This window comes from Clarias gariepinus, chromosome 4, assembly GCF_024256425.1.
Source record: "Clarias gariepinus isolate MV-2021 ecotype Netherlands chromosome 4, CGAR_prim_01v2, whole genome shotgun sequence".
Lineage (NCBI taxonomy): Eukaryota > Metazoa > Chordata > Actinopteri > Siluriformes > Clariidae > Clarias > Clarias gariepinus.
The window spans coordinates 3,599,250-3,622,016 of record NC_071103.1 but is presented as its reverse complement, the minus strand read 5'-3'; the positions used below and the strand labels follow the sequence as shown (position 1 = coordinate 3,622,016).

Here is a 22,767-nt window from a genome sequence, read left to right as displayed (position 1 = left end):
TTTAATAAAAGTAGCTTGAGCGAGGGGAATTTCGTTTACAGAAGCTCTATTCCTACTGGATGCAGTTAAATAATGCACTCATTACAAATTAACTATTAATAAAATATTGTAACCTCTGGCACACTGCTGTGGCGTAAGAGGAATAAAACACTAACACACTACTATAACTAATACAGAGCTACACACTATACACAAAGTAACAGTCTATAAACAGATTAAAAAATTAAGAATAAAGGTGTTTAATTATCGGCGTGTAACATTTATAACCCTTTTTCCGCGCTGCGTTTACACTTAACGTTTCCATGATGGAAATAAAGACTCGAATGGGGACGGTTCAACACTAACACACACATACACACACACAGAGTGCGGCAGAGCTCATTGGGAGGGCAGCGGCCCTGCGAGTAATTCTGCTTTGGGGTGTGGAGCTGATAGGCGCAGGCGGGGGGCCGATGGCGGCTGAAATTGATTGTTCGACAGGCGGAGAGAGAGAGAAAAGAGAGGGAGTGAGAAAGAGAAGAGAGAAGGGCGAGCGGGTGATGTGTTCAGTCTGGAGCACCACGGGGCCACAGTGTGTGTGCTCGTAAAGAGCGCTCTTTAAACTAGCGGGAGAGAGAGAGAGAGAGAGAGTGAGAGTGAAGAGTGTGTGTGTGTGAGGGAGAGAGAGAGAGAGAAAGGTTGAGTAAGAGACATAAGGAAAAGGAAAAGAGTAAAGTGAGTATATGAGTGTCAGAGAGAGAGAGAGAGAGAGAGAGAGAGAGAGAGAGAGCGATGGAGCAGCCACTAATGAGAACGACGAGTGTGCAAACATGCATGGAAATGACTGTTATTCTGTTGATGTGCATTTAAGTGCTTTTTTACTGCCAGCCGACAAAGAGATGGAAATAACCAGTGATGAATGTTGCCCCGTAAAACATTCATTTTCCCCACACAGGGGGGGGAGAAGGGAAGAAGGGAAGGACGGGGGAGGAAGAAAAAAAAAAAGACAGAGAGATAGAGAGAGAGAGAGAGATAGAGAGAGAGGGAGAGAGAGAGGAAGAGAGAAGTGCGGCATTGTTACGCCTGGCAAATATGTTATTTGACTTCAGTCAAGTGCACTGACAGGACGGAGGAACAGAGAGAGAGAGAGAGAGAGAGAGAGAGAGAGAGAGAGATCGCGATGCTGCAGTGTGTGCCTGTGAACAAAGCTGTAATTACTGAATTACGATGATTACGGATTCGATTTTTGGGGCCGAAAGGTTCACATGTGACGCTCACTTCCTGGTTCATAGTGAAACTTCGTCACAAGCCGCTTCAGCCACGCTGTCGAGAAAATCCTCGCTGCCGATTGGCTAGCCGCGCCTCAACTTACTTAATTGTATTCGTCCTGTAGGTCTCTACAGCTACGCCGGCGCAATTAAGCCCACGGGCTTAATTACACAGAAAGAAATCATTTACAAGATAAACAAGAAGAACAAAGTGAGGTAATGACCGGCGAGATGTTACCATAGCAACAGCTGTGTAGCTGCAGCAGCGTTAATAATAAAAGTAATGATAACAATAACCAGGATAAAAATAAAATGTGTTAAGCCGACCAAATGACTGCTACTAATTATATAAAAAAAATTAAACAATTAAACAATTCCTATTTATAATAAAAGCATTTAAACAGGTGTTAATTGTTCAGCAATGACTTCAATTAATGTGTGTGTGTGTGTGTTTGGGAGACGCACCCGAGGCACAGCTCGTGTTAACCGCTTCGTTCCACTGCTCAGCGCTGGACACCGAGAAAGAGCGTTGATGCATTCCCTCTTTAGCCCCGCTCACAGAGGCCACGCCCAGCCCAGAGGCCACGCCCCCAGACTGCAGAGACGTACTGCTGTTCGAATGAGAAGCGCCTGAGAGAGAGGGAGAGAGAGAGAAATACAATCAGTACATGTCTTATACAGTAGAAATCAAACACAGACAGATCCATAATTATTGGCACCCCAGTAAAAAAAGGAGCTGTCAACAGGTAATTAGATTTAGATCACGCAGAAAATATAATGTTTTTTTGTGATGGTGACATTTCTAAGGAGGTTTAAGGAGCATTTCCCAAGGAGGGTTTTGGGAGGCTTTAACTATAATTATTTTTGGAATTTTGGACACTTTTTTTTTTTTTTTTTTTTAATGAGGGCAGGTTATGAACATTGATTAAGACCAATTTTGGGGCTGATTTTTGGCTGGAGCTTCAGGTTTGGGTGATTTTTGGGTGTCAGTAGTAAGACTCAGTTTTTGGGTGACATTTGTGGCTGACATGTTAGGGGCAGAGTATTGTTCAGGGAATTTTGGGGTGCTGTCGGTTTTTTTTTTTTTTGGCATTTCTTGTTGGCTTTTATTTGGAGAAAAAAACATTTGTATTGTTTTTTTTTTTTTTGGCGTTTGAGTAGAAGCCCTTTACTTATGGGGTAATAACCGAGGGCACTTATGGGTATGGGTGCTTTTTGTGGCTCCATTTTACAGGGCCTTATTTTTTGGGGTAGGGGTAATTTTTGACCCTATCTGCCTGAAGTGTGTGCTGTTAAATATACATCAATAATAAACAAGCTTGCTGTAGTCATCATGCACTGTGATTAATGATTGTACACTTTCCTCCCCTACAGATGCGCTACACGTCCTCTCCATTTGTCTCTCGGCTGCTCGTTCTCCGTGATGGGGTCTGCCACTTCTCCGTGTTCATCTCTCTGCGCTACATGAGCACTCTCCCTCCTCCTCCTCCTCCTCCGCTCCCTCTCTTTCTCTCCCTCATTCCCCCTCTCGGTTTCTGCCACTAATTAGCCCTTAATTAACAAGATACACTCGGAACAGTAATTAGCTCTCCCCCCCACTCGCTGCCAGCCACATCCATCTACCCCAGCGGTATTCCCGCCTGCCTCCAATCAGAGGCGCCCGTCATTAGTGCCGAGGCCGGGGCGGGCACCGCATGGCGTCCTCTCCCTCCGCTCCCGCTGCTCCCAAAAAACACACGCTGGCCCTTTCGAACCTTTCAGCAACAACGACGCTTTAATGATTTTCCCCTTCGGTTTCAAGTCAAAATGACCCGGTTTTAATTGTTTATCACTTTTTCTTCTGAAAAAAAAAAAACTATTTGTATTCCAGTATTTGTTTTAAACTAAGGCTTGGTCTGACCTCAAGGTTACGAGGTTACGAGGTTGAAGGGAATGAAAACGTCAGATATAATCGTTTAATGAGTTTATTCAGGTCAAAATGAGTCATTCAAGGACAGGAAGAAACGGCAAGGCTGTTTACAAATCATTAGAGATGGGGACATTGTTTGACCCAATCATTTTCAGAGCATTTCTGGAGGTGCCTTCTGGGTAGGGTGTGTAGATGGGGGCATTTTGGGGTTTGTGTCGAGGGGCATTTCTACAGGAATCAGTTATATAAATAAATTTTATTGGGGTAGAAATTTTTGGAGCATTTGTGGGGCATTTTTGATTTTTTTTTTTTTTGTAAAGAATTTTTAGTGGTGGTTTTTTTTTTAGCCATTTTTAGGAAAAATTTTCGGAGGGATTTATTTTGGAGAATTTTTTATAGCAATTTTGGTGATTTCTTCTTTAAACAATTATTTTTAGGGGTGCCTTTAGATGTGATGCATACATGCCTTTTTGGGACAATTTGGGGGCATGTTATTGGGGGGGGGGTGTTTGGAAGATAAAAATAATATTAAAAAAGTCATAATATAATATATAGTATTTTTATATCATATAATAGAAAGTTAAATTTGACCCTAGAGGTGTGGGGTGGAGGGAATAAAAATAATAAAAACCCCTCACAGTAACTTTTTGGACAAAAATTTAAAAATAACATTTATCGAATTGCTAAAAACAAATATTAAAAAAATAGGATGGCCATTAAAGCACAAAATAAATTAATAAATAAAAGATAAAAACAAAATATTGCTTAAAGACATGATCCCAACTTTACACTAACTTTCAACTGTCAGAGCTTCCTTTTTTTTTTTGCCCTCTCTTACATCAGATTTCAAATCCAATTAAATTCCCTGAAGTCATGTAAAACCTAATTAAACCTTCCTACTCGTTTATTTGTTGACATTCCAGGAGTTTTAAAATCACTAGAAATCTGAGCAGAACTACGCAGATGGTCCACAAAAATAGTCCTGAAGAACTTTTTTTTATCCTCCTTTTTTAAAATAAGCACGTTCATGGCCATCTGTCTCGACGCACTTCGCAGTTAACTTCTCGGGTTTTGTCTTTTGTTTCCTTTCTCTGCTGCTCTCTCTTCCTGTTGCCTCCCTCCATCGCTCTAATTTAGCGAGCACGCTCCTCAGCATGAGACAGGAGCTCTCTGCCGCTCCCTCCCTCCGAGAGACGCCCTTCCCCTACGGGCACGGCAAGATTAATATTCCTGCGCCCAACAAGATAATTACCGACACTAATTAGACATGATTATGCGAATTTGATACACTTATTACTCCCGCTAATGGCTACGACGCATTAGGCTAACAAGAGCCTGTGCTAGCTGAGGTTTGCTTAGCGCCGGCGCCGAGCGAGGAGACGCCTCGGCACAATCAGGAGCGATTCGTTAGTAATTGAAAGAATAGAGGGTATTCTTACGCCTGTCACTTCGGTAGACGTGTAATCACATCGGTATTGTTGACGGGAACGTTTTTATTACTTCTGTCATAATATTGTCCCTGACTGCTTCTTTGCGTATCTCTCGCCACGTGTTTAAGTGAGAAGGGATGAAATTAAATAAAGCCTCGCTTGCAATTACCGCTCGGATAGACGCCTCTGCTGCTGGTAATTACCGCGTATTGTTTTTACCCCGAGCTTCACTCGAAGGAGACGGATTCGGAGACGACTAGGTGCATGCTAACATGCTAACGAACTTCATCTCTGAGTAAGCTCTTAGCATGTGCTGGGACGGGAACGGTCTGGGGGCGTGACGGGGCAAATTACCTCAAATCTACAATTTTGGAGAAAAAACAGCTCCTGTAACTTTAAACCCAAAAGTATAACTTCATATGAAAGCGTAATATATATATTTATATGAAAAAAAGACAAAATTACTATTACAAAAAAAAATTGCAAAAAAAGGCACAAAAATAACAAAAAAAAACGAACAAAAATAATAAACAAACTTAAGTAAATGAATAGGTAACTTAGATTTAACGTTTATGTTTAAGTAAAATAAGTTTTATTAAAAACAAATAGAAAAAAACACTGCAACGGAATTTTTTTTTAATTCAATAAAAAAAAGAATAAAAATGTAAATTTAACTGGGGTTAAAAAAAGCTTATGTTGGCTTAAACAAGCAGAAATCCAACACCAGTGAAAGTCATCTTGATTGTGTGTGAAAGGGAACGCTCCATATACTCGCGCTAATCACCTACAATTAGACAATTACACGATTAGATGATTAGTGATTACTTCGGGGTGGGAGATGTGACAAAGCCATCATATCACGACACTTGAACTCATTTCTATGATCTACTACATGCATCACGATCATTTTACGCTCGCTAACAAACTCATAGCCAAAACAAAGTGGTGTGCATTTTTTTAAAAATATTAAACATGAAAATAAGAAAAGATTTTTTAGTAAGAGTTTAAAATGTTTAATATGACTAGGCAGGTTAACATAGGAAGTACAAATCTTTACATCGGGTCTTTTAATGGGTTTGAAACCTAAATCATGTAGTCGCGTGATGAGTCAATATTTACAGGACGAGTCAATATTATAACCTTTAAAATTAAAAATATAAAAATTGAAACTCGTCACATCAGGGGGAAAAACGCAAAAAAAAACTGTGTACTGATTTCTTGCAAAAAAACTTTTATTAACGCGTTCATTAACAAAACGACACTAAATGCTAAGTAGACGGAAAACACCACACCTTCTAACCAATCAGACTTGAGACGACAATACTTTAAAAATTATTTTTAATTTATACATTTTAGCCACAGACGGACTCGTACACAACCAGCAATACAGCAGAACAACAACAAAAAATAAGCTCACGACTAACTAGTCAACTTAAACGGTTAACTTTTTTTTTTTATGCATTTCTTTTTGCATTTTATTTTGTGGAACGTTATTGTGTGTCATTCTCTCATGTTTTTTCCCCAACAATCGTAGCTCGTCATATTACTAAAAAACCTGCATGTTTTGATTTCTGTTTTGATTTCTGACATGCAGGAAAACTCCGGACACACATCCTGGACAGAAAACTCCACACGCTCTAACTCATCAGAATCGAGACCATTTATTATTTTTTTGATTCATACACTATTCACCCTCGTTACAAAACAAAAACAAGCAATGTATCCATTAATGAGAACTAAACTGCTTGATTCATTAGAGATGCCATTTTACTAACTGATCTAAAAGAGGTCACATTCATTTAAAACTTTAAGAACAGAACGAAAATAATCCTACTTTGTATTTGTGGTCAGAAGGCTCCGAAAATGACTTTTTATTTTTAATGCTGCGAAATAATAAATGCGTTACTTTAACTTGCTGGGGGGGAAGAAAAAGAAAAAAGAAAAGAAAGAGAGAACAAATAATTGACTACGCTCGGCCTCATCTCCATCAGGAATTCAACAATCATCTCTAATTGTCAAATTTGATGCTAATGATTGATGAATTAAACATGTCTCTATCAATTAGTCCCTGGCGAACAATTCTGCATAAAAGGGGAGATAATGTAATTACAAGGAGAGAATAATCAGAGGAAAAATACGGGGTAGAGCGCCGCACTCGCACCCGCGTCGCCACTTCAGACGCACGCCGCCAGGGTTATTAGAACTCCAGAGATAGCAGACTGACACGTCGTAACCCCGGACACACGTCTGAGGCCAACACACACACATATGCGCGATGATCCTGACCACCACTTTAGACAGAACTCGACTGTTAACAAGTTAACGCAAGGTTTTGTATATATACACACACACACACACACACACTGTACCGCATTAGGGGCGTGATGTTCGAGGGGAACAATTAACCATGCTAATGAAGTAAATATTACTTTTTTTTTCATTGATTAATCAACTAACAAGATGTATTTATAGTATTCGCTAAATATTGTGGGATGTCCTTGTTTTTCTCCTTGTTCCTCGTGATCGAGCTAGCTCACTATCAAGCTTAGACTGTTGGGACGGGCCGTTATACAAGAACCCAGCTAAGATGTTACTGTATATAGTTGACAAGATATAGACCTATCGTAGACATGTGACTACCATGACGTCAGTCACGACAGCGGACTTCAGGGGCAACGCTAATCGATCAAAGAGGAACCTAGCAACTGATTTGCTGATTATTTTCATACGCGGCATGTCGTGGTGGACTTATTCAAAAGAGAAACGAGCATTTAAAAAGTGGAGTAAGATAATAAGGATGTTTATTTTCAGAAGGTTGATTTATTATTGTAACCTAATTACCTCTGACATGTGATTCCCTTTTGGATTTGGTGGCGTTTGCTCACGTTCGCGCCAATGAGACGATGCTATAGAAAATGCTAATACTAATACTGACATTTCAAGCTTTCTAATCAATAGCTAGGTAACTGTTCCACACTTTGGAAAAGTACCACTTATTGGTTTGAAGGTTCTTTAAGCTGTTCAATTATAAGAAAAAAAAACCTTATGTTTTTAAAAAGAACATTGTTAATAAACCGCTGTAGCAGAAAATAAATAACCCGTCTCCGTGATTTGTCGACTCTGTTCGGCTTGGCGGATTGAGTTGCGGAACAAAACCCAAAAGCAACGAGACGCTGTCAAGATCCACAAGAACGAACAGAGACGAGAATTAGCGAAGAGGGCAGATTAGCAAAAGGGAGGGCGGCCATTTTTCCTCATTCCTCCTTGTTTCTGTGGCCTTTCAGACGGCTGATGAGGCGTGCGGTCACGGGGCCGCGGAGCCCTGACCTCTGAGAGCAACTGCTGCCATTATGTACAAGTGCGGAGGATAATGAGGCGTCCATGCTAATGCGGGGGGGAAAGGGGAAGAGTGGAGGAGAGAGACGGAGGGGAAGACCACCGCGGTCCACGGCGAGTCAGTATAGTGCGGTGTGTATTGTGTGTCGGGGGTGAAGACTGGAATGATGCGTGACGATGTCGAGCATCAGCGACACTTAGGTGCTTGTAATCGTAACAAAGCGTCCCGGCTGAAAGGAGGCTCCGGGTGCGAGTCGACAGAGGGATTTAATTTAATGTTCCTCCGTTTGGGTAACGAGTAATAGTAAAGAACGCCGTTATGGTGAAGATTTCTGTAACATCTGCAGAAGGAGTCTCCAGTGTCAGGGTTTTCTAACATGTAACTACGTACAGAAGCACTTTTCACTTTACCAAGAAACAGCGAAATTTTACGTACGCAAGTCATAAACCCCTGAGACTATCTATTTATTTTAATTAGGTTTGAATTTTAATGTTAGAAGTCGTACGACTTCTACTGACGGATATGACGAATAAAAATGACTACATTGCCGCTTGTAATCTCTGAAGGAAGTCAAGAATTTTTTTTTTATATTCGGAGGGGGAAAAATAAATCAAGTATTTATAATTTATTTAAAACACATAACATGTTAGCTTCCTCTTACACCAAAGAAACATTTTGCTTTCTTTTCCCGTCTGATACTGTGCGTAGAAGCGTAGAAAATAAAAGCAATGACGGGAATTCCACAATGAAATTTTAAAATCAGTAATAATCTCCCACTCTCAGCTCTCTACCGAGGGATTTAATTTAGTGTCTTCCTGTTTGGGTAACGTGCGAGAGTAAAGAACGCTGCTAGATTTCTGTAACATTTGCAGAAAAAGTCTCCAGTGTCAGGGGTTTTTGATATGGATGTACTGTATGTAAAACCTTTAATGTTACCATGAAATTGCATCGTTTTTACGTATGTACGTACGAATGTTTTAGAAACCCCTGGTAACTTTGATAGTTTTAATGTTTTTCCTTCTCGCCGTTTGACTTCTAATGACTGACATGACCAGCACAAAGCTGCATAAAAAATCTGTGTGTCTGAATGAAGATGAGAAACTTTTTATATTTGGAGGGGGAAAAAATACAGGTTTTTTTCATTCATAAACGAAGTTAAAAGAAGACAAATCCAATTTTTTTTCCACACTTTGCTTAAAATCACAAATAAGAACTCGTTTGAGAAATAACGTGGCACGATTTCTGAATACCTGCAAACATTTAACAACGTCAAATAAAAGAAAACGTCCACGCCACGTGTCGGTCACGTCTTCGTGATCCTCGCTGCTGATGAGCCTAACGCGCTGCGACGGCACCATCGCGGGAACCTGTGCGGTTCCAGACAGCGCTCTCGGCGCTCATCGATTAAGGCTGAATGGCAGGACTATTATCGCTTCGCCATCACGTATCCGTCTGCGGCGACACTAGCGAGGCGTCGCATTAAAAAACGGTTCCGGTGAGTACTTAGCAGAAAGATTAGGACGGGCCTCGTGTAGACAGACTCCTTTTTACTCCGTGGACACATGCGTTCATTCATTTAGCCTCCCGTCGTGTTCCTTCTCTATCTTTCAAACGCCTCCCTTCCACCACCCTCCTAAAGCATCCCTACTGGTCTTCAGTTCTGCAAATGTGTGTGTGCGTGTGTGAGAGAGAGAGAGAGAGAGAGAGATGTGGGGGATGAATTACAAGCAAAAGGGAACGACAGCACTCAGCTAGAGTGCCATGAATGAAAAATTACCCCTTTGTTCGCTCGCATCAATTGCATGCCTAATGAAATCAAAATCAGATTGCATAATCAAGTGTAGGGCCCGGACTCGGGCGGAGAGCCACAGAGAGCCGCAGCCTTCTCTCCCCTTCTCTCGAGTGGAAATTAACACCAGCTCAGATCTATCTGGAGGGGGGACATTGTGTGTGTGTGTGTGTGTGTGTGTGCGCGTGTGTGTGTGGGGCACTGTTGCAAAGAGGAAAAAAAATGTGTGATGTGTATAACACTAGAATTAGTGCTCGCAAAACTTTTTTTTTTTTTTTTTTACACCAAAGAAACCTAAGAACGCCTCCGGTCTTCTCGATGTTTGAACAAAGTCTATCGTTACCGACGTGCGTGACGAATTCGGCAGCAGTTCGGTTTCTTTTCCCGCCTGATACTCAGATTGGAAATCTAAAGAGCGGCCAAAATAAAAGCAACTACAGGAACGACACAGGGCAAATGGAGCGTACAAACACGAGCTGATACTTTTATTCCTTTATTTGAAATCACTAATAATCTGCCAGTGACCTCATTAGCACTTAATACACTTAAAAACCAGGGCGATCACGATAGCTAGGGAACGATTTGATTCGTATTGTGGTTCCGTAAGTTTTACGATTTACTGAAGATTCCGATTTTGATACTAAATTTCTAAAATATAAAATAATTCACTTCTACCAAGCAGGACGCTTTGCTGCCTAAGAATGTGTGAATAGTTTAAAGCAGGCCACCTGTAGGATTATAGAGGAACTGCAACCGTTAACATATCTTAAATGCAAACATATATATACATTTTGAAAATCATTTAAAAAAAAACAATAATTTTGTAGTCAGTGTGGCAATGCACAAGTTACAACACAAAAAAATGTTTAATATGTAACTGAATTGACCCCCCTCCCCCACCACACACATCTCTACTACAGTAAGTCCCCTACATACAGACGAGTCCTGTACCAAGAGATCGTTCGTAAGTCCAATTTGTTCGTAAGTCCTACAAACATTGTCTAGGTCATAGGAAACTAACACAACCGGCCATACGCAGTGTAAAACTAACATGTTCCATGATCTTGTCCTTGTTCTGATGGATGGACAATTTATGTTAGAAGAACGAGTGATGTCTGCCATCTTTGACCTCCATTGTCGCAATAATTTTCACTTTTGTCTCCATCGTTATTGCTTGGCACTTCTTAGCATTACCAGCTTTATCGCTGCTGCTTTTACGCTCACTTATAAGAACATCTTAAGGAACACCTCCGATATGATCTTAAATTAATTCTTTTTATTATGTTGTTTGCCTTTGAAGTAACTTGTGAATAAAATGTTGCTATAAAAATGTGGCGTATCATATTTCATGATAAAGTCATGCACCCATCGTACTTGCGTTACGGAGGTAACCTTTACAAATCCACCCCAGTCTATATTTTTTTAATAAGTCATCTCTTTAATACCCTGCTGAATGCCTGAGATTTTCAGCCCATTTAAGCCAAGAATCAGGATTTTTTTTATTTTGGACTTGATCCAAAATGCTAAAATTCCCAGAAGCCCTCTGAATACCACAAAAGCAATTAGCCTGGATGCTGCTTCCAGAGAACCCGCGGCAGACCACGGACCCCCGACAGAACGAGCGTCTAATTTTTATTAATTACTTTTAATGTAAACCCCCTGAATCCAATTCCACCTTTACCTCGCCTCATCTCAGGAGAACCCCCACGAGGGAAATACGAGGCATGCGTCTTTATTTCTGCTCGGCTAACGAAACAGACAAACACCCGTGTTATTTCCGCACAGCAAAATGACTAGGATGACCTGTGGTATAAATAAAATAAAATATTTTAAATAAAAAAATTTAAAATTACAAAACAGGCAAAAAAATATCAGCGTATTAGTGAAGAAATTTTACATCTTGTATATTTAATTATATGAAGAAACAAATCAATAAGATGATGGTGTGATGAGTTACAGCTGGAACTGGAGACTCCTTCCAAAAATAGTGAATAAAGGGCACCATACAAACTGTAATGCTCTGTATTAAATATTTAGAGTCGTTGGAGGGAGAAAAAAGAAACGTGGGCGTGTCTCAGTATGTAAGTATTTCTCGATTGTTGCTATTAATTTACGTAAATATTAAATATTGGCCTTTTTTCATAGGCGTTTGGTATGGCATTAGTTAAAAATGAGACACTATTTTTAAAATAATTATTTTGGTTTTCCCAGACAAACAAATCAGAGCCCCGCCCCTTTGTTTTCTATTGGCTGAATTAAATCGTATTGAAGTTTATCTAAAAGCCAATCCGGATCATTTAAATCCTTTGCCTTTCAGCAAATTAGCTTGAAACCATGTTTGCTTGGATTGCAAATGTGTAAACCGTAAATATTGGCACCTCTGTAATTAATGGATGCGATTATCTACAGGATGATCAAAATCAGCCAGCAAACACGCCCGAGCGCATTGAAATATATGTTAGACATGGACAGATGGACTGTGATTTAACGCTACAATTTCCAAAAGTTACCATTTTTGTAGCTTCTTAATCACGGACCTGCTTCCTTTGACTGAGTACTGAAAACCTGATCGTTCTGAAAAGTTCTGGAAACTGTGATCCCAGGACAAAGATCTTAAAGAAATGATACTTTATGAAATCTACTTCAAGATATTTCAAGAACGCAATTAGGGCTGTGAATGAGGGGAAAAAAGAAAGAAAAAAACAAACAAACAAAATGGAATTTCCTCTTAGTTCAGAGATCCAGAAGCAGAGAACTAGCCTACTAGCCTGTATTAAGTTGTGTTAAACGTAAAAGCTGTTAGCACTCACCTGTGGCTCCGATGGCGAGTTGTAGCGCGCTCATGTCCTTGGTTAAACCGTTGCTCTTGGGACTAGCAGTCGGCGCTACAGTAGCCACGGCTCGAGGCGGCCTTTTCCCTGGGACTTTGACCGTCGTCCGGAGCAAATCGATCTCTTTCCCGTGAACATTCTGCATGTAATCCTGTATTTAAAAAAACAAAACAAAAACAAGAAACAAAAGTCAATCTGTTTAAAAAGCTTACAAATTAGGTCGAGAACTTCTCCAGCAATTTCTAAGAAAATCGAGCACTTAGGTCACAACCAAGTAGCGGTTGAGATCGCTTTTTAAATATCCCAATTTCACCAAAGAGGGGAAAAAAAACCCACACAATTAACTTCACCTGCATCTCTGCTTCGGCAGATTAGCAGAATTAGCACTAATGATCGCAAATAGGCTCATTCCCATTTAAATCTGGCCATTCCATTTGGATGGGGTGTTTGCACCGACTCAAATGGGCTAAGCCAAGGTGAAAATCACCCTGATCAGCAGAAAGGGGAAAAGAAAAAAAAAAAACAGAGGAAGCACGAGAACAACAACAACAAAACGTGCAGAGACGCCGGCCCCCGAAAAACCTCCCGCCAACTCCGTTGCGTTTTTACTGCGCACCATAAAGCACTAATTTCTTCAAAAGCCTCGCTGCTAATTACCCAGTGAGCGCTCTCATTTCACTTTATTGCAGGAATTAACAGCCAGTTCGAGGCGCAGAAAGCTATTAAGATGTGTGATTAAGCCATATTCAATTAGTTTCTGCAAACAATTTAATTGATGTAGCAGACAGAATTAACAGAAGGGGATTGTGGGACGGCTCTGTTGGCTGCAATGCAAAATTAAACAGTTTCTCTCTCTCTTCTTCTCTCTCTCTTGCTCTGCACCCTCACTGCAGTTAAATGGTGTGAGTAACTCATAGAACTTGCGTGGAAGCACGAGCCACAGGTGTCCAGGCGCTAATAGCTTCCACATGAAGTAATGATGCTCGAGCCGAGAGCCGCCTGTCGTGTACAGTGCATCACCCGATCGAGTGCACGATCGCGAGGGAATCAAGAGACATATATACGTTTCGGCTTCACATCAGCTAAAAAAAAAAATGAAAATGATAATTTCATGATTCTTTGTAAATCTTGATATTAAAGGAATTATATGTTTTATTATACTTGTCCATCAATTTCTGCGATACAGCGCACTATTCCTAGTTTTAAACAGGTGCTGCATCAAGTGCTATTTTATACCCGAGCAGCTAATTAAAGTGTAAAAGTGACAAATCTGTACTGATTAACATAATTATCTTTAGTAGCCTCCTTTCAAACTAGAATTATGGGTTTATTTAATAATGCGTTTTATTAAAGTTTTATAGATTTACACATTACCGATATTAAACAGCAAGTTTTTTTTTACATTAGAGCAACATTCCATCGTTCGTTTTAGATTAATTATTATTACTATTATTGTTATTATTATTATTATAGGTAATTTCTGTCTTCTGCTGATTTTTATTACTACTATATTTGATAATTTTATATTTTATCTTATAATTTATTATACTATATGATTATTGTGATGATGATGATGATTATAACAATAATATTAATAATAATTGCTGTCGAATGTATTAAAGTTTTGGCTTCAGCCCGTATTTTCTATCCCATGATTTTTCAAAAGTTCTTGAACCAGCTAAAAACTTGCAATTCTCTTCCACTCCTGAGAACTGCACCCAAGACAAATCTGGCGACTTTGGAGGGTCTGGTCCGGTCTGAATTCTAAACACGCCAAGTTTCCCTACTTAAATATGGACGTGAGTTTAGAAGTTAAAGTTGAGTTTAGGTTAACTCTGCATCACGACACCTCTACCGAACGTTTTCTCTAGCGAGACAATCATTTATGGAATGAGTCTCCAGTTTCATTAAGTGACAACACGTACAACTAGGGGCGTTTAATTCAAACTGGGACTTTTTTTTTCCTGACCTTACTCCAAGTTCCATTTTCACGTTAGGACCATTAAAGCAGTTCAGCAGTAAAGCGCTTCAGATGTAAAGCAGGCAGTCTGATCACGACTCTGGTGACCTGAGAAAACGTTCTACCTTGATGGAGTTCAAGCACTAGTGAAACACTGGGATACGGCATTAGTGTAGCAGGGGATTATATAGAGACATAAGGGGAGTTTTTTATTCTCAGACCTGTAATCTGTTATTCTGCACAATCAAAAGTCCCACAGAGTTACTTTACGTATGCAAGCTTAATTTACGACATAATTTTCCGGATTTAGTAACTCAGAGAACACACACACAAACAGGCATTCCTGAAACTCAACAAGTACAAAAAGCATCATGCGGTAACAGTGAAGATCAGACAGGATCAGGTACCAGGAAGTGACCATCACTTACATGTAAGCTGGGATGGTAGGTGAGGACGCCGTTGTCGCACAGCGTGACGTACTTCTTTTTCCACTCTTTATTCAGCGATTTACCGCTCCTCTTCAGCAGAATGCCCTGCGAGACGCAAACAAATAAGGACAACAAGCTCATCATCATCTTCGTCATTATATTATTATTATTATTTTATTCTGTACAAACACACATCAAGGGAAGTAAAAGCCATATTTAACAAATTGTGCGATTTTCTGTATTTATTTTTTTATTTGATCAATCTCATGTAGCTGAATATACAGAGATGGTGTACATGTTTATTAAAAGTGGATTAAAAATTTTTGGAACCACGATTCACATTTGCTACTTTGCTTCACAAAAGCTTCCACAACCAGAGATGTTATTCCGTATTTATAACGAGCTAATACATTTGTTCTTAAAAAGGAAAAAAAATTTAAAAAGTTACATTTGAGATTGAGGAAATGAAACAAAAATAATTTCTGACATTGTTTCTGCTCTTAATTCTAATGAGAAGTTTGACATATAGACTTCAAAAATGTAATTATTTATAAACCAGTGTTTAAAATGTTTATTGTAACTTTGTGTTTTTTGCCTGAAACTGTGCTGCTGTCTGGTTCGGTCAGGACACACTTGAAAAAGAGAACATAATAAAAAAAAAATAAACAAAATAAACAATATATTAAGTGGACTACAATATGTGATTTAAAAAATATCATAAAATAGTTTGTAAAGCTTTTATCGCATTTTCAATTAATTTTCATAAACGTCACGAGCTGTGTTTTTTACATGACTTTAATTTTAACTTTGTGTCCCTAAAACTCTATTTTAGCAATTTATTATATTTATCTTTTTCTTCCCATTTTTTTATGAAATATTTTTATAATTTTCTCATAAAAACATATTGAATCCTTATTTTCATATCACTGTAAATCATGCTTTTTTATTTCTTGTTTTCCAAACTTTAAAGGTTCCTTTTATTATTTAGTTTTTCAAATATACTTTAGATATCATATATTCAAATGTTTTTCTTTTATTTATTTATTTATTTTTGTTTTCGTGCAAAAATTATTATTTCTTCCATTTTACATATTATACCATATTATATTTCCTTCCAAAATCTATTTAATAAATCATTCCTTTGTTTTTTTCCCCAATATTTTTATAATTTCTTTTTTTTTCACTACAAACGATCTGATTTTTAAAATTATCTTGTTATTTAATGTTTTGTAAAAACTATTTTACGACTTCTGTTCTTCTCTATTATTATTATGATTATTCTTCTTAATCGCACCATTAGCTCCACCTCGACTGCTCCTCTTACCCATGCACATCTCAATCGCTCGAGCTCAATCCAAAAGGAGAGCTAAACCCTAAATCCTATTTGCGTCGAGCCTCCCTCTGTATGCATGAGCCTGCGGTGGTGGCGCTGAACTCGAGCAGACCTTTGCGAGCTCGGGATTAGCCCGTGTGATCCGAGCTTCTTCAAAGTCCCCGGATTGTTCTCTTATCTCCCCCTCAGCTCACCAGGACAAACAAAGCAAGGCCGCGAGCCTGAGGGGGCCAAACACGAGCGTGAGGGGGGTCTGAGGGCTAATCAGGGGGATTAGGGCAGATTTCATGTGCTGTTTAACACTTCAAGTGAGAACTCTGGGCCTGTGTGTGTGAGTGTAGCTTAGCTGTTTTAACAGGCTAGGAAGGGGGTCGACTCACAGGAACTGCTCATTAAGAGTCGACCAGGGGTCAACCGGGCATTAGGGTGTTTATCACACAATCACACCTAATCCTCACATCACACACTTCCACTGATCTCTCCATTCTTCTCCTGACCTCCCTACACATTTAATGCTAAATAACAGACAGTCTGGATCATATGAGACCATCATCAGCTTTCTCTGGGGTGTTTAAGCCCGAGTCTCAATGGCAGGAATTTTTTGTTTTAGACTTTTTATTATTATTATTTAAAAAAAAAAAAAACATTTTGCAGGAGTAATTAAAAAAAAAAAACACATACATACATAAAGGATTAGAGCAAAGGGTTCCACTGTAATATGTTTTTTTATTAATATTGTCAGAGAGAACGTTGTGCTAAAGAGCCCCTGTGAAGCCCCAAACAGGACACGCTGCACCTGTCGGGTGTAAAAGGGTAACAATAAGCCTGTTGTTTTTATTGTAGATATAGTGCTATAATTTGGAGATCTTGGCTCTGGAATAACTGCTTATTGGACTCTTGATAGCGTTTTGCTCTAAATGGAACTACCATACGCCACGTCATTGAGATCCAAAAATATTTTGCCCCGTTCCTTCAGCTATGAAAAGTGTTTCTTTTTTTTTCCCATGGCAGTTCTGGTACAGCATATCATCCAGTATAAATGCTACATCATTATTAATTTTACAATCTTAAAAACACATACACAACGGAGCTGTTTTTTTCTCTCTAATACTTTGGTTATAAATTGAGTGTCGATGTGTGAAATGTAAAATAAACCGACTTTAATGGTGTTAATGACCCGTGAGACCCGCAGATTCTGTCTGTTGTGTTTTTGTCATGGAAAGTAGGACAGGTAAGATCTTAAAATCAAAGGAAATTTGTTTGATAAAATAATGTTTTTATAACAAAAAGAAAACAAAACGAGATTTAAAAAAATTACATATAAAACCTTAAGAACAAAAAAAAGAAAAACCATAAAGTCATAATAAACCTAAAATCTATAAACAAAAAAAGGAAACAAAACCCAAAAACAAATCCTACAAAATACCCCACATGCAAAAAAAAAAAAAAACTGAAAATAACAATGAAATAAAATTAAAACTTCAAAAGAACAAAACCACCATAGAAACAAACAAAACTACGCCTAAAAAAGGTAAATAATAATTAAAAACACAAAAACAAAAAAAAACCTAAACTCGCAATAGCAGCAGAACCAACACACCACAAAAAACAAACCCTAAATATATTCCCCTGCCACAAAAAAGACAAAAAACTAAAAATTTTAAACAAAAATTTTAAAACAAAATCCCCACCAACAAAACAAATAAAAAGTACCTGACAAAAAAACTAAAAAAATTATTAATCCCTTAAAAAAAGTTTTGTACTAAAAGCACCATCAGAACAAATGTCAATGTTAACGAGCTTGTATGTATACATATGAACGTAACATGCAATCTTTAAACTGCGTCTAGAATCATTGGTTTATGAATAATGTCAGTCATCAAAGAATAACGCATGAATTCACATATTCACCGAATTTATTCACACTTTTAAGCTCTATTGACGTGTACCGTTCACTATACATGCAGTAAACTATCCAGACAGTCCACTTTTCTTCTCTTATTGCCCAAATAAAAAGTGTCAACATCCTGTCAGGAGACAGAGGGAAGGAGAGAGGAGGAGTGAGGGAAGGAGAGAGGGAAGGAGAGGGGAGGAGAGCTAGGCTCTTACTGCTGATAAGCACAAAAGCTCGGTGTTGACAGCTTTTCTGTGTCGCCCCTGAGCTTTGTTGGACTTATTTACCATTTTTACAGATGGGGTGTGTGTGGTGAGTTTGGGGGGAAAGAGGGAAGGATTGAAGGGAGGGGGGGATTAAGTCCAAAGTGTGTAATTGGCCCAGTGGGAGGCAATTATAGTCCCATTGGCACTTTGATCTTCCTGATTGTGCATTTGACTGGCCGAGCAATCAGGCCCATTGAAAGGTGTCCCACCATGACCACCTTCTCTCTTTCTCTCTCTCATCTCTCTTTCTCCGACGGCTCAATGCAGTCCCGCCGCTTACAATGACACTTCTTAAGAGGGATTATCTTGAAAGGATGAGTGTAATTGATATACAGTGGCAGGGAAAAGGCCTGGGGTAAGGAGTGAGAAGAACTTTCTGACCTCCATGTCAACTGTTTTAGTGAGATAACGCTTTTACATCAGCGTACAGATGACTAATATCACCTAATGATGACGACCGACGTGGACCGCTCCTGATCTCTACTGAATCTTGATTTATTACTTTATTTTGTTTCCATCTAAAACAATGCAAATTTTTCGTTACATATTTCAATTTTGGCTTCCTTTTACAATTTAGTTTTTTACGGTCTCTATATACTCATTTAACGTAATCGTGATCTAACGCAAAAATCAGCCGTTCGGATAATTGTTAACTTACTTAACAAAAAATCAAGGTTTGAAATTCTTCTTAACAACATAAGCATTTTTTGCTATTTTATTAATTTCTAGAAAGAGAGAAAACATATCACTTATGTTATAGTATATAACAAACGTAGGACATGCTATATTTAATACAATACTTCATGACATGCTATAATTGGAAATTAATCAACTTCAGGGTGGTAGGAGGAACTCAGCATGACAATGAATGGAGGAGGTGTCCCTTAATACTGTTTGTATTGTGTGTGTGAAGGTTTATTTATTTATTTATTTAAATATGAACTCAAATTTTTATTGCGGTCAAATCAGAATAGAAACTATGGGACAACATTTATTACTCACACAGGTCAAAAAGAAGGTCCATCGAAAGAATGTGGACATAATTTATGTGTTTTACATCCCGCTAAAAATGAATTGTATCCTCTTGTAATTGTTCAATTTTCTATGACATATCCATGTACTGAGAAAGTTTAAGTGCATTAATAAGGGTAATAAGTAAGGATGGTTTTAGGAGTGACAAAAAGGTTGAAGAGCGACAGAGAGAGAGAGAGAGAGAGAGATCCACTCTACTCATTCTACTGATAAAGTTCCAGTTCTGGTTCTAGGTCATTATCTCAAACTGTTCTTCAAATTATATGACCCCCCACTGAAACCTAAAACTGGGGGTCAGCTCCAGATTGGTCAGTTGATGTTGGTGTGCAATCAAGATGCGGTGATGTCACGGGCTTGGCGGCAATGCCGTTTTTGTTGCCATGACAACGCGACAAGTAACTCGAGTGTGATTTCGAAAATTATCGTTGAAAAAAGAAAACCCATAAAAATTAATATCCCAATGGTGAATTAATGGTCTGAGGAAGATATAACCACTTTCCTGGCAATTCCAACAAATTACATGGGAGATACTTTGCTAATGCTAGGGCTAATGGTAACAGAACTTTTTTTTTCTTTTTTTTTTTAAACAGCTACACACACTCGCACAACAGGTAAAGGCAGTAAACGTCTATCTCTTATCAAAACATTTGATGATTTGTGTTAAAATACCAGAGCTAGAACAAAGTGTTTAGAACTCCATGACTCTTAGAATATTAATGGATTCTTAATGACATCATAGCTCGACTTTTAAACTCCAAATGCCTGCTGGTTATGAGAGAAGGTTTACTGGTTTACAGGTTGTCAGTAGAGAGACAGAAAGACAGAGAGAGTGTGTGTGTGTGTCAATGATGTGATTTATATATTTTTTAATTTGGTTATGTCGTGCTAAAGAGGGCTTTTAAAGTGCAATCAGGATATGTTGCACCTGCCAGGTGTTTCAGTGCCACATGATTACCTCCTCCCCTGTTGATCAACTCTGCACTCCACTTGAAACAGCTGTGCTACAGCTACAGGACCTCCTGACTCTTGAATTTGACGCTGTACTATGATCCAATGAATCCCCATAGTTTGAGGCTGCACTACTAAGGGACTTGTGACTCTTTGTAATCTGAGACTACACGACTATCCAGTGGGCGACAATGAACGTGAGCAGTCTGCAGTCTGACATGGCACTACTATCGCCTGGCTACTGGGGAACTCTTGATACCGTATACTTTGAGACCCTGTACTACCATTCTGTGGCCAACAAGATACACTTGACTGCTTGTGGACTGGGTCTGTACTACCATCCACTGGCCACTAAGGAACTCTGCACTCTACATATGGTAATCTAAAACTGAGCGACTAACTATTAACCACAGTACTACAATCCAGTGGCCACTCAGGAACCCCTGGCTCCTTATGTCACAATGGCCTACCACTCAGTGGCCACTCAGGAACTCCTGGATCCTTGTACTCTGACAGTGCACTACCATCTAGTGGCCACAAGTGAACACCTGACTCAAATTCTGAAATTGCCCTAACATCTAGTGAGCACCAAGGAATGTAGGGCTTCTTACAATCTGACTCCTGATTCAACACAGCATCTGCCATTCAGTTGGTACCAGGAATCTTGGAACTCCTTGCAATCCGACACTGCACTACCATCTAGTGGCGACCAGGATGGACGGCAGATCCATCTTGGATCTCCAGACTCGTCGTAATCGGACACTGCACTACTATCCAGTTGACACCAAGGAACATCTTACTTCTTGTAATCTGACATAGCCATACCATCCAGTGGCCACGGAGGAACTCCGGTGTCATTATAATCAGACACTGCAGTGGTCCATGGTCCAGTGACCATTGAAGAAATCATGACTCATTATAGCCGACACTGCACTACCCTGCATTGGCCATCAATTAACCCATTACCCATAATCTGACACTGGACTACCATCTAGTGGCCATCGAGGAACTCTGGGCTCTTCGCAATCTGACTCCTGATTTGTAATCTGACACTACCTTTACCCTCCAGTAAGCACCAAGAAACATGTAACTCCTGGTAATCTGACACTGCACGACCATCCAGTTGACACCACAGAACTTGTGGCCCATGAGGAACCCCTGAATCCTTGTAGTCTGACTCTGTATTACCATCCATTTGCCTCACCAAGAAACTCCTGAATCCTTACAATCTGACACTGCATTGCTATCTAGTGGCCACTGAGGGACCCCTGACTCATTATAATTTAACACTGCACTACCATCTAGTGGCCACCAAGAACTGGACTCCTTGATCTAAAACTGCACTGCCATCCATCCTGCACTGCCACTCCTGTCTCTTGGGACACTTCACTACCAGCTAGTGCACACCAAGGAATTCCTAACTCCTTGTGATGGGACCCTACACCACCAGCTAGTGCACACCAAGGAATTCCTAACTCCTTGTGATGGGACCCTACACCACCAGCTAGTGCACACCAAGAATTTTCCTAACTCCTTGTGATGGGACCCTACACCACCAGCTAGTGCACACCAAGGAATTCCTAACTCCTTGTGATGGGACCCTAAACCACCAGCTAGTGCACACCAAGGAATTCCTAACTCCTTGTGATGGGACCCTACACCACCAGCTAGTGCACACCAAGGAATTCCTAACTCCTTGTGATGGGACCCTACACCACCAGCTAGTGCACACCAAAGTATTCCTAACTCCTTGATATGGGATACCCCACTACCATCTAATGCTCACAAAGGAACCCCTAACTCCTTGTGACAAGACCCTCCACTACCATCTAGTGCACACCAAGGAATTCCTGACTCCTTGTAATTAAACACTGCAGAACCATCTAGTGCACACTAAGGAATTCCAAAAACTTCCAGCTTCTTGTGACCGCACCCTCCACTACCATCCAGTACACATTGAGGAATTTTTAACTTCTTGTGACCAGACCTTCAACTATCATATAGTGCACACCAAGAAACTCCTAACTTCTTGTGATGGGATGCTACACTACCATCTAGTGGGTATCGAGGAACTTGTGGCTCTTTGTAATCTGACTCTGCACTACCATCTAGTGTCTAAGAAGAGAAAGGCTTTCACACGTTAGGTTTTCATGAACACTTCTACATAATTACAAAAGTCGAAAGTCATGACTGGATGAATGTTTTTTGTTTTGTTTTGTTGTTTTACTCACCGTCATGCGCTACGAGGAGCATGAGATGAAGTGCACTCACCTGTTTGATAGGAATGGCCCTTCCACTGCCTATGCTGTCTGTTTTACACTCAGCGCTCTTTGCCTGCTCACTGGCTTTCCGCGACTGCAAAG

General features: G+C 39.6%; 1 protein-coding gene across 2 annotated transcripts in view; it reads right to left on the bottom strand.

Annotated features, from left to right (window-relative positions):
- agap3 (ArfGAP with GTPase domain, ankyrin repeat and PH domain 3) overlaps positions 1-22,767 on the bottom strand; it is a 128,129-nt gene that overhangs the window by 24,968 nt on the left and 80,394 nt on the right. For both annotated transcript variants that reach the window (XM_053494235.1, XM_053494234.1), the window contains exons 9-12: positions 22,676-22,759; positions 14,932-15,036; positions 12,523-12,694; positions 1,713-1,877 (exon numbers count right to left, since the gene is read on the bottom strand). In XM_053494235.1, the coding sequence (XP_053350210.1) occupies positions 1,713-1,877; positions 12,523-12,694; positions 14,932-15,036; positions 22,676-22,759 (526 nt within the window). The remainder of the gene's footprint in view (positions 1-1,712; positions 1,878-12,522; positions 12,695-14,931; positions 15,037-22,675; positions 22,760-22,767) is intronic.